Source organism: Ovis aries, chromosome 10, assembly GCF_016772045.2.
Source record: "Ovis aries strain OAR_USU_Benz2616 breed Rambouillet chromosome 10, ARS-UI_Ramb_v3.0, whole genome shotgun sequence".
Lineage (NCBI taxonomy): Eukaryota > Metazoa > Chordata > Mammalia > Artiodactyla > Bovidae > Ovis > Ovis aries.
In genome coordinates this window covers 85,674,675-85,687,483 of record NC_056063.1, presented here as the reverse complement: position 1 = coordinate 85,687,483, position 12,809 = coordinate 85,674,675, and the positions used below count along the sequence as shown (strand labels likewise).

Here is a 12,809-nt window from a genome sequence, read left to right as displayed (position 1 = left end):
CGAGTGCACAGACCAGGCTCCGCTCGTGACACGGGTCCCTGCAGGCTCGTCTCAGGCTCGTCAGATCCCCCACACAGTCCCCGAGATGGCCCGACACGCCCCATCAGCGTGCGTGGACGCCTGCTCGGCCACATTCTCATTCCATCCGCTTTCCAGACTTCCACATTCAAAGCCAATTTCATGGGCAACAGGTCAAATCATAGCGCCGTTCAAATCTGTACATGCCGATCACTGGCAAGTGGAAAGCAAAACCCAGACGATCCCAAGGGAAGCCTTCGATGCCGCTCCCGTTCTGGATCAAACGCTGACCAGTCCAGACGCTCTCACCGCGGAGGCCGGCAGGGCACTGGCCTCACACTCACGAAGGTGGCCCTGAAACTCGGCTCTTCATGTTCTCTTGGTTGGGGGGAGTCGCTCTGCCGTGAACGCCCACCGCTCGGGGCAGCGCGTGCACCGCGCCTCCAGTGACGCGCCTCCAGTGCTCATTCAGAGACTAACACAGAGAGCACGGCTTTCTCAGCAACGTGACCACCAAGAATTCAGATGCTGCCTTTCAGGAATTATTTCAGGGCAAACATCGTGTTCAAAAGTATGCAGGAGATACCTGCATCTAAGGGACCTGTATCTGGAATATACAAACTGTCTCAGGGATGAGACACAATCCAGCTTAAAAATGGGCCAGTGACTTGAAGGTATTTCTCGAAAGAAAATTTACAAAAGGCCAATAAGCTCATGAAAAGGTGCCCAGCATCGCTATTTACGAAGGAAACGCAAAGCCCCCGCGGCTGCCACTTCACGCCCACTAGGATGAGCGTACACCAGGCAGATGGGCAACAAGCCTCAGCGGGACCGTGGAGGAGCTGGAAACTCAGGCACAGCTGATGGGAAGGTCAAACGCCTCGGCCACTTTGGAAAATGCTTTCAACATTAGAGTAACTCTCTTCCTCTGCATGCATGCAGGGGAACGGAAAAGCTACGTCCACACAAAGCTTCCACGTGACTGCTCGGGGCAGTGTTCTCCAGAAGAGCCGGAATAGCAGGAGCACCAGATATCCATCAGCGGATGCTGGATAAATAAAACGGGGTCCGTCTGCACAGCGGAGCATTGTTCATCTACGAGTGAATCGCTGACACACATTACAAGTGGATAAACCTTGAGAACATGCTCAGTGAATAAGCCAGGCGCAAAAGGCCACCAAGGCAAGATTCCGTTAGTACAGAACGCCCAGGGTAGGCCGAGAGTGGACTGGCGGTTGCCAGGAGCCGGGGCTGGAGGAGGGGGCTGGACAGCGAGGCTCGCGGCTTTCTTCCAAATGGTGGGAACCGAACAGCGCTGATGGTTAAGCGCTAACCACCAGTGAACAGATCACGGGAATAGCAGGTAAACTGCTCTCCCATCAGTCACTGGCTCATCAGTCAGGGCTGCAGAGGACGGCAGGCTCCACACTGAGTGAGGAGTCACGTGGCTGAGCAACGTGTGGGGCCACGTTCAGACCCTCTGAAGGAGCGACTCCTCGGGGTCCGGGCAGCGGGGGACGCAGCGGGCAGGCAACTCAGGGGCCACTTGCACGCGGTTCAACGTGATAAAGACAGGTTCCTCCTCGAACTCTCAGGGCAGCAAATGAGCACTGAATTATACAACCTGCCTTGTTTCAACTCAAGAATCCATCTAAACCAGTTACAAACGTGAACTTTCAGAGGTGAGCCGAGCGTCCCGTGAACTGGCTGAAATAAGTCAGCAGACTCTGCTTTGGACGACACGCAGCCCCCGTAGCAGAGCCTCTGTGGGACCCTCCTCCTCTCCATCCACTTGCGTCTGCAAAGCTCACCTGCTTGATGGCCGTGACCGTGATGACGAAGAACAGCGGGAGACCGCTCGTCACCGGGCTCGTGGGCGTGTCGATAATCAGCTGTGGGGAACAGAGGGTGGGTGAGTCGGCTTCGGGAACCCTTCTGAGGGGCTTTAGATGGACTGCTTGGCCCTGGACACCTCCCAGCATCTCCCTGAGGTTTCCACTTTCTTTCTTTTAACTCGCTTCCTTTCCATGTTTTTTTTTTTTTTAGGAGCATCCACGTGGTTTAGGGAGATCGTGAAGGACAGGGAAGCCTCACGTGCTACAGTTTTCGGGGTCGCAAAGAGTCGGACACGACCTGGTCGTGATGTGGGGAGTGGATAAGTGCGATAACGTGGAGCTTAGCGAGTGCGTCCCCCTAAAGGTTAGGAAGCTCCTGGCCTCCCACCAGGACTGGAGGATGAGGGCAGGAGGCAGCCGGACCGGCTCACACACACAGGGCCCACACCCATGGTCTAGTGAACAGGTCTCTCTGAACCAACACGCTTGCTCTTGAAGAAAGAAGGTGACGGGTCTGTAGATAAAGGGGCACCAAGCCCATGCTCCTCTTTATCAGCAAACCAGTCAATCATCCAAGAGCAAATGTCACTTCTTTATATCTACATTCGGGGCAACAGGAAGAGGCGGCCAGCCTTACCTGCACCAGGAATATGATGAGAAAGTAGAAGTTGGCTACTCTTCTGAACTGCTCAAATAGGTTCTTGGGCACGAAGTTCCAGAACGTGTACTGCAGAAAAGAAAACCAGGCGGGGTCATTCGGGCCACACTTCACTTTGCACGGTACTATTCCGCCCCATGACAGGCCGCCCTGGATTTAAAGGGAAAGATGACTAGTTTTTGATACAAAACAAAGCTGAGAGTGTTTGTAGACTTTTTATCAACTTGTTGACCGTACAGAGAAACTGCCAACACAGAACACGGACTCCGAAGCAGCATATTTGAATTACCCAGTCCCAGATAATTCAAGGCAATGCAAGGTAGCTCAAGAAGAGCTTCACTGCTAAAATGCCTGAGTTCTACCCTTTCTGTCTGTAACACGATCAAAAGGGCAGCGTGTGTCAAGGACTACTCTGACGGTCCAGCGGTTAGGACTTGGAGCTTTCACTACAGGGAGCGTGGGTTCAATCCCTGGCTGGAGATCAAAGATCCCACATGCCGCCCAGCGAGACCAAAAGAAAAATAAAAGAATAGCCTGTGCCTTAAAGGAATGTGGTGAGGACTGAAGTTCGAGCCCAAACTGGTCTCAGAAATGACAGGGTCGTTGAGATTCTATAACTTGAGAAAAAGCACAAACAAATCAGTCTTTGAAAGTGTTTGAGAGAGATGTATTTTGTCTTAAGTGGGCCATTAGGAGGGCTTCCCCGGCGGCTCAGCTGGTAAAAAATCCGCCTGCAATGCAGGAGACCCTGGTTTCATTCCTGGGTCAGGAAGATCCCCTGGAGAAGGGAAAGGCTACCCAGTCCAGCGTTCTTGGGCATAAGGAAATTATTTTCCCTAACTTTGAAAAGGACCTATTAAACGAAACATAAGACATGCCATACCACAGCATCTGTATCTCGTTTTTGTGGTTCTGTGACCAACTTAGAATGATCTTTCAGTCTTTATATGCTCCCTTCCAAGAGGTCCCAATCCCAAAGTGGGATTGCCCTCCAGGCTCCATCCGGTGAAGCCCACCCTGTCTCCAGGACCCAGACCAGCACACTTACCACCCAGGAAGTCAGAACACGTCCCCACCTCTAACAAACTCTCAGTGCAAAGTCACATTAGTGGGAAGAGTTCCTACTCAAAACCCCACCTTTCATCTGCTGAAATATTTACAGACGGAAGTTGTACATCGTTTAGGATTTGCTTCAAAATGGTCTCAAGGTAGAAAAGAGACTCACAGACGACACACTGGGCCGCCTGCTGGTGCATGCAGACAGCGGGCGGTCGGGCGCAGATGCCCACGGCCCTCCTCCCCACCTCTCCTGATGTGTGCAGACAGCGGGCGGTCGGGCGCAGATGCCCACGGCCCTCCTCCCCACCTCTCCTGATGTGTGCAGACAGCGGGCGGTCGGGCGCATGCCCACGGCCCTCCTCCCCCGCTTCTCCTGCATGTTCGCAAGTTTCCACACTAGAAAGCGCCACGTATTTATTGCAGAGGGCCATCTTCTACCACCTTCCAAAAGTGAAGATCAGTATTAATCTATCTCAATGTTGCTGTTTCAGGATGCCCTTTCCGTTTCCTAAACCCTAGTCTACCAGGGAACCACACAGATCTGGAACTTAAAACCACGTAAATGATTACATTATTCCTACCGGGTGTAGGAGGCCTGTACTGCAGCTTAGATGTTATGTTGTGTGATCCACATATTTTACAGAATAAATGACCATCGTAAGTTATTACTGCTGATTATCAGTAATATGGTGGGAAAAGGGTTGTTAACCTCTGACAATGTACAGCATGAAAACTGAAAGTCCCGTGAGACAGTTTAAACAGCCGGGACTGCACGGATCGTCAGCACTGTGTGGATAAAATGAAACGAGGTCTCTATTGCACACACGAGAGCTGGCAAACAGACAACAGCGGGCCAGTCGTACGCTTCCGACCTCTGCTAAGTCGTAACGGTCTAAATACTTGCTCTGACACTTGGGCCACAATGTAAGGTGATACTTTGCATGAAAGGCACAGTGATGCGCTCTGACCCGCATCCGCCTGTCAGGTCCTGCCTTCCGCTGATGCCATCGTGGGACAGAACCTAACCCCAGAGCCCTCGGTACTGAACCCCAGAGCAGGACAGCACGGAACAAAGTGGGTGCTTTCTTGCTGCGCTCGAGCTGAGACGTCTGAGGCGGGCGGAGCATCGCTTTCCCGTCAGACAACTTGGGGAGTTGTGAGTCCAGACCACAATCCCCGCCTCCCGTCCGGTTCACACCACAGCCCAGGGGGGCGTCCGCTCGGGCGTGTGTCGTCAGCCGCGAGCTGGCCCTGGCTGCTCTCGTCCCCTCCGGGTTCTGTCCTCACTGGGGACTCCCCTCTGGGTTCTGTCCTCACCGTGGGCTCTCCTCTGGGCTCCGTCCTCACCGGGGACTCCCCTCCTGGGTTCCGTCCTCAGGGGGAGCTCCCCTCTGGGCTCTGTCCTCACCATGGGCTCTCCTCTGGGCTCCGTCCTCACCGGGAGCTCCCCTCTGGGCTCCGTCCTCACCGGGGACTCCCCTCTGGGCTCCGTCCTCACCGGGAGCTCCCCTCTGGGCTCTGTCCTGACCTGGCTGCCCCCTCCTCACATGGTGCCGGGGAGATGGGCGGCCCAGTGCGACTCTGCTTTGCGGGCCGCAGAGAGGAAACCCAAAGCGTCCGGAGACCGGCGAGGCGTGGCCGTTTGCGCCTCACAGGGCTCCGGCGCAGGTGCACTCGGGTGCCCTAAAAGCGCACAGTCTCCCGGAAGGCAAGCCCGGAGGCCCCAAGGAGTTCAGGCTTCTGTACGGGGAAGAGACCGCACAGCCTGAGCTGCGTGTCTAATGCTGCGGTGCCCGAGGGCAGAGCTGGGGCCACACGCCCTGTGTGCCCAGGCACCGAGTTGTGAACTGGTGGCGGCCTGTCGTCCTCTGAGTCTGGGGCAGGGGGTGTGCGGCTGAGGTTCCTGAAGGCCCTGGCTGGGGGGCTCGGTGTGAGGTCAGAATCAAAGGGAAGGGATCACACATCTGGGGTCGTTTCTTGCTTTTCCTTCTTCTACCGTGTTCTGTTCCCTTTGGAGCAGAACACGGATCAAACACTGATCGCCAACAACAGATCAGGCTGGAAACCTAACTGAGCTCCGGCGTTTGTGCACTTCAGGAGTCACTGCTGACAGTCTTTTAAGGTAGAAATGAACATTTTCTTTCCAGGAAGACACAGATGCACCAACAAATTTACAAAATTTATTTCTTACAAGCTAAGCTGTATTTTCCGCAACCTGAGCTGTTTTTAAATGAAAATGATCGTGCGTCTAGCCTTCAGCATCACCCGGTCTGAATCCACAGAGGTCCAGCGCTATGGACTCAGGTCCCAGGTCCCCGTCCGAGGGCCTCCTCTGGACCACGACCAATCAGCACAGTGAACTGAGGAGGACGTGCTGTGACACCCTAACAATGTTCTGGGGGGCGGCCAGGGGGTGGGGCGATGAGCGTGCAGCCTGGCCACTCGGGGGCGGGTGGTCCCAGCTTCAGGGAGCTCTGAGTGCCCGAGGAGCCGCGCGGGGGAGCCCCGGGTGGACACTCACCTTGGAGGAGACGATCCTGTTGTCTGGGTACCTCTGGGGGATGTAGGCCTCGGCGCCCGGCGGGGGCTCCCGGTGGCCCACATAGACCGTCCGGCTGTCCACCCAGTCCTCCTCCCCGGCACACTGCGGGTGGGAAACAGAGCCGTCAGTGTGGGCGGGGCCTGGGTCTTCCCAGGGTTGGCTTCCATGCTGGTCTGTGTGGGGGCCAGAGGGGGGCAGCTGGACCCACTTGCAAGGTCGATCCCTACTCCCCACCTCCACCCCTGCCCCACCCATTCAGGAACCTGTGCTTTCTCCACCCCCCACCCCCCGCCAGCTCTTCAAGGAAGAGCCACCTGCACCCCCACCGGGCGCAGACTGTCAGTGACACAGCGGGCCCATTTAAACACAAAAAGCGACAGCAAAGCCCTAAGGCTTCCAAAGAGAAACGACAGTGAGTGATTCTAGGATTTGGGGAAAGGTCTCTGAAGAGAGAGCGTAAAACTGTGAGCTCAGACCAGAGGGTCTCTCGGCCCCGACACAGTCGCACGAACGAGACCTCCTGGAGGGCAGACGGCCTGCGTCTGACCCATCTCTGCGTTATTCTGAGTGCTGAGCCCCGGACGTTACTGCCGCCCAGGAGAGCCTTCTAGAACACTCAGCTGGGCTAAGTGCTGTCAGCCCTGAGAGCCCAGGACACCGCAGCCACGGACGAGAGACTACAGCGCAGCCTCGGGCGGCGGGGCGGGGCCTGGGCCCCCAGACAGGCAGCCCCGGCTCGAGGCGGGGCCTGGACCACCACAGACAGGGAACCCCAACTCAGGGCGGGGCCTGGGCCCCCCAGACAGGCAGCCCCGGCTCAGGGCTCTGCCCCCTCCCCCCACACAGGCAGCCCTGGCTCAGAAGGTTTCTCAAGGCGGGTTCCCTCCCTGGGCACAGGCCGGTTTTAGTGTGATCACTGGACGCCTCGAATACAACTCCTTGGTGCTGCCCTAACCGTACAGGCTGGGGCACAATTCCTGCTCTTGGGACGAGGTCAGGAAGCAAGCCCAGTCACAGGACTCGCCCCCTGCAACACAAGCTCCTCTGGGAGGAGCCTCGTACCAACTGACTCAGCCCCAAAGGAGAGAGCGAGCCTTGGTGCTGGCCCCTGAGGAGAGAAACAGGGGCGACAGCCCCCAGGGGCCCTGGCAGCTCCCTGAGTCCCTGAACAGGTCAGAGAGCAAGGGACAGAGCGGCGTTGGGGGCCTCGTGCTCACCAATCAGGCCGCAGCGGCGTCCATGGAGGGTGCCCCCTGAGGTCACGGCGGCCAAAGAGCCTCCAGGCAAGACAGAGAGTTTTGGATCAGCCACTGGGGAGCCCACGGGGGTCAGAGGCACAGGCGTGCAGACCCTGAGTGGGCTGGACTCAGCTCAGAAGGCAGAGGCAAGACAGCAGACGGGACGCCGGGAGCGCCTGTCTGCCGCGGCGCTGATGCGGACAGCTGCGTGCCTGACAGGCCACTCAGCGTCTGCGTGTCCAGCCCGCCGGAAGTAATACGAAGGGAGTCTGGGTCTCTGCAGGCTCAGCAATGAAAACAGACTTGGCCTCTTAAGCAATTTCTTAACCCCGCCTACTGTAAACCAAACAGCAACCGCAGCGTCCGGGCGACGCACACCAGAGGAAGTCAGGCCACATGAAGCCCTAAGATGAGTCACGGCTGGTCACGGAATCTCCCGGGGCAGGGCGACAGAGAGGTCTGCGGCAGGAGGGAGCGGGGGCCCTGATTCTAAGACGCCCCACATCTAGTTTCACAACAGGCAGCATAAGGAGCAGGCAGCTCTCGGCAGTTTCTGAAAGTAAAGCCCTAGGACTAGACCTAGGCGAAATCAGCTTCCGCGGAAGTTGTGCTCACACGTGGGTCACAGCAGGACCGCTCGGCCCATGCTCTGGGCCCGCAGCCCTGGCCTGTCAGCTGGCGGAGAACATACACCCCCTTCCCTCTGGAGGAGGTTGGGAGGCGGGTGGGATCTGGCGTCCCCGGGGAATCACAAGACATCCTGCCAAGACGCAGGTGAACTGGAGGCCAAGGCTTCGCCTGCACAGCCCCCAGGGATGCCCCACAAGGTACTTGCGAGTCATGCTTGCCGAGGGATTGTTACCTGGGATAGACCAGCCACCACAACCAATAATAAAAAGGCAAGTAAGGCGGGGGGATCTGACTGGACATTTCTCCAAGAGATGCAAGGGCCAACGGGCACAGATATTCAAAGTCAACAGCCCTCAGGGAACTGGAGGGGCTAGACACGGAGGACCAAACACTGGGCGATTCGTGTACACGGGAAGTTTGCAACAGGCAGATCCGTGGAGACGGAAACGGCACCGTGGCTGCCTGGGGCCAGGGAGGCTGCCGCTCGCGAACTGGGTTTACTCCGTGAAACAAAGATGTTTTAATATTCGATCATGGTGGTGCTCCGTGAGTTGGTAAATGCACTAAGAACCACTTCTTAAACAGGAAGATTTTAGGGTCTAGCAATCTTGTTTCAGTAAAGCAGTGCCTCAGGGCCCCCACGGGATCGCCCGTCGCATGCCTGAGTTGCTGCGCCAGACCCCGTGCAGAGTCAGTGCAGGGAACCTCACGTCTCTGAAGCCGCTTCCACCCCGTCTTCTCACTGCTGCGTCACCAGAAAGCAAGACGCTTCCCATTTTAGGGAAAACAAGGAACATCCTTAAGGCTGGTTTTCCAAAGACAGCAATTCCTAGTGGATAAAACTGAGCTCGATAGACTTCCCAAGGAGACAGCTAAGACTGAGAAACTCGAAAAGAAGCGAGCACAGCGAGGCAGGATGGGATGAACGCAGCCGCAGAGCACCCTAGCTCTCTGCGCCCGGGCTGAGGACACACCCCACTTCCAGGGCTCTCGAGGGCGCTGGCACCTCGGGTGCGGTGGCCAGGCTCTGGCCTGGGCCGCGGGGCCCAGCAGTGAGGTGCGAGGGATTCGCAGACATGCCCCGCGCAGATGCTGCCCACCACCTGTGCCAGCACGCTACTTCTGGACTCGGAGCCCACCCTCTCCCCGGCCCCCCAAGTGGCTAAAGAACCAGAGGGCCACGTGTGGGCGGCGACCTAGCCCTCGGCCGTGTCGGGATCTGGGCAGGGCGGTCTGAGCGCTCAAGTCAGAAAGCTCATGAGGACGGAAGAGAGTCTGAAATAAGCGGAAAATCGATCTCGGCCAGCGGCAGTCACTAATGGAAGTTTCCAATTTCAGCTGAAACAAACACAACCTATCAGCCGAAGTACACGGCCAGCCCGGGACGAAAGCATGTAACCTAGCCTCAGTTCACCAGCTCAGCCTTTGCAGAGGCGGTCCCCCCAACAGCCGTTTTCAGGACAAAGCAATCGCTTGTTCCGTGGTTCGTTTTCAGCTTTAAAGCCAACAATTCTTGTTTGATGGGTAAGGAGGCGTTTCTGAACACCGGCATCTCCCACTCACGTCCCCGGCGCTCCGGCTTCTCGTGGCGAGTGTGGTGTGGCTCCGTCTCCAGCGCCCACACCCCCCACCACAGGGCGTCTGTCCACCCAGGGAGCTTTCACTGTCCTCTGCGGACTTCCTCGAGAGCAGTGATTAAGACCACGCTCCATGAGCTGATCAGATCAGAGTCCTTGGCGTCAATCACCAGCCTTCCCGGGGCCTGCGAGCAGAGTCGAACCTCTGGGAGGCAGGGACCCAGGTGCGCCCATCACTGAACCTGCGCCCTTGGCCCCTGCAGGAGTGGGAAAGACAGGCCCTTCCTCCCCAAGAAGACGGCAGCCCGCTGCAGTATTCTGGCCTGGGGAACCCCACGGACAGAGGAGCCGGGCGGGCTACGGCTTATGGGGTTGCCAAGAGTCGGACACAACTGAGCGACGGAGATTTTCCTCCTCAGGCAAATTCTCGGCCTCCGCGGGGTGCTCGCTGGCGTTTTTCTGCCGTGAACACATTATTAAACACAGAATCATCTGGGTCACAGAAGCACCAGTGACGGTCCACCTCACTTGGTGACGCTGACCATCTGGAAAACTGTGAACGCTGCCAACCTAAACAGTCGTTTACTGGGTCCAGAACCAAAATCAAAATAAAACTTCGAGCCACACGTGACTGGGCTGCCCTAGGCTCGCCCAGCTTCACAGTCACAGGCGGCAGAGCCCCGCGCTGGGGTGCCCAGCGGGAGGGGGGCAGCGGGGTGGATGGACAGAGCGCTGGCCACCGCTGCCTGGCCCCGGTGAGACGCACGGCAGCAGAGACAGCAGCGAAGCCCGTGACGGCGGCGCTTCCAGGCGAGGCTGCGTGTGAAGCCACTGACGCCACTCCCTGGGCGTCGGCGTGAGATGGCAGGGGTGATCCCAGGGGCCCTCTGTCCAGTCTCCTGTAGACCCCTCGCAACGCGCGTCCTCAGTGCCCGTGCAGAGATGGAGCCTCGTCCCCCACCCCGGTCCTGGTGGGGGGTCAGCCCTCCCCACAGGGGACGCAGCTTCGAGCTGAACTCATGAACCTGTGGGTCACCTGTTGCCACCTGTCCCATGGGGGCCGCGCAGGCCTGGCTCCCTGGAAAGCAGGCCGAGGCGGGTCCCCTGGATACTGGCTGGGGAGGCGGGTCACCCCTGCCTGTTGGGGGGTGGCCTCTGTGCCAGGTGTGGGGGCTGTATCCCCACATCAAAGTCAGGAAATGGCCCTACAAGAAGCAACAAGTCCAGTCTAAGCTGGGGGCGAGGGGGGGACAAGATGGGCCAAGTGACCAGGCGGTGAAACAGAGTTCTAAGACGGGGACGAGGCTTACGCCCGCTGGAGAAGACCCTCAGCCTTCCGTCTCAGCGGAGAGCCTGGTCCCCTGCCTGGCCGTCTGAGGGGACCCAGCTTAGCGTAGGTCCATCGGGGAGACTGTGACGGCTGGCTCCAGCTCCCCCGCCTGGCCGTCGGCCACTGCTGCCCAAGCCCTCAGCTCCTACCCCAGAGAGAAAGGGCAGGGAGTCCTGAGCCCCCACAACCAGGAGCACAGCACAGTGAGCCCAGGCCCCCTCGAGCTTATGCGGGAGGGGGGCAGGTCAGAGGCTGGATGGGCCCCACGCTGGAGGGCGATGCTGGTGCTGGCGGGGAGCGTTTGTGAAGAAGGGGCCGAAAAGGGCACCAGGTCCCCAGGAGGCGGGGAGCTGCCAGCAGCCTGGCGGAGTCCCGTCCGGTTCCCAGCCTTGCCCCTGCCTGGCCAGGCTCAGCGGGAGCTGTGAGCTCCTCTCCAGACGCGCCCCCTGGAAACCGCCCCTCTTCGTGATGGAAACCCATCCTGGTGGGCCGCCAGCTGGTCACGAGACGACGCACCGTCAGCAGCCTGTGCAGCGTAAACGTGGCTGAAGAAGCCAGAACAATCGCAGAGAGGAACCGGCCGAGCACTCGGGCAGCGGGAACCAGGGCTCGAGGCGGGTGGGAACCGGCCCGCAGGAGAGACGCTGAAACGCCACGCAAGCAACCCCCGTGCCTCAAACAGCGCCCGAGACCCTCGCCTGGAGGCCGGCAGGAGGACCACGGTCTCTGCACACTCTTCCCACCGCAGACTGTCTCCTTGCAGAGATGGATGACAAGCAGAAAGCCAGCCACCCCCCAGTCCCCACATAGAATGTGGGGGGCCACGGAGGCTTTCTGCCGCTGGAGCCACACACTTTCCACTACACGGGAGGCTTACTTTCTATACCCTGAATATAACCGAGGAAAGGCCCCCGCAGGCTGATCGGGAGTTACGGCAGCGGTGCCGTGGAAACACCACCTGATTGGATCATGGCATTTGCAGAAAGTGCCCCTCAGCTGCCTGGGACCCGCACGAGGCCCCGAAACGCCAAGGCAAAGGCTCTGTCTGTGGGGAGAGGCCTGCCTCGGAGCCTGGGGCTGAGGCCACCCCCACGTGGTCTGCACGTCAGGACAGTGACCGCCGGGGGCCACTAACACATCCTGAGACGCAGGCCCAGCGGCAGGGGCAAGAGCCAGAGGGGAGAGTGGGGGGCGCTCGGTGGTCTGTGCACACAGCCTCCCCGAGACCGCAAGTGGGGTCCCTGGCTCCCAGAGCCGTGCTCCTGACGCCCCGCTGGCCCCCACACCGCCCCCTCCCCAGGGCAGCCCACTCGGTGCGCCTCCCCGGGATCAGGAGGCCCGTCCCCCGCCCCCCGATGGAGGGTCAGGCCTGTGTGACCGGCCTCACCCTGCCTCCACCCGGCCCCGCTTCCTGACAAGCGTGCAGGTCGAGGGCCCTCAGCATCTGAGACTCACTCCCCAAACCTGAAAACAGCCCCAAGTGTGTCTTCCTGTGCGGGAAGCCCACTTGAGAAACGTCGGGGTTTTCTGTCGACTCTCGAGGCTGTTTCTCAACCTCAGCTGTGTCACCGAGCACTCTCAGAGGAGAGGATGTTTAGGTGAAGGACGGCTTTCCGGGGCCAGGCCTGCCGAGGAGGCTGGAGGGCTGGAGAGAAGCTTCCAGAACAGGACGCTCCTCCACAGGCCTGAAGGGCACCTGGAGATCCCCCGGGGAGGGCGGCTGATACGGCCAGCTGCAGCCGCAGGGTGCCGGGATCGCCCTGGGTAACGGGGCAACCGTTCCAGACCCCAGCCAGTCCTCACCTGACAAGCACCCCACTTCCTGCAGCCCCGATCCTGATTCTTGACAAAGGACTTCCCTAACTCGGTGGGTTTTGCCTTTATAAGCCTTGAATCCTTGACTCAGAATCTCCTGCGCTGTA

At 59.0% G+C, this 12,809-nt stretch overlaps 1 protein-coding gene across 5 annotated transcripts in view; it reads right to left on the bottom strand.

Annotated features, from left to right (window-relative positions):
• Positions 1–12,809, bottom strand: part of ATP11A (ATPase phospholipid transporting 11A) — a 95,219-nt gene that overhangs the window by 46,709 nt on the left and 35,701 nt on the right. For all 5 annotated transcript variants that reach the window (XM_042255078.2, XM_027973800.3, XM_042255079.2 and 2 more), the window contains exons 2-4: positions 6,092–6,214; positions 2,491–2,580; positions 1,830–1,910 (exon numbers count right to left, since the gene is read on the bottom strand). In XM_042255078.2, coding sequence (XP_042111012.1) covers positions 1,830–1,910; positions 2,491–2,580; positions 6,092–6,214 — 294 coding nt within the window. The remainder of the gene's footprint in view (positions 1–1,829; positions 1,911–2,490; positions 2,581–6,091; positions 6,215–12,809) is intronic.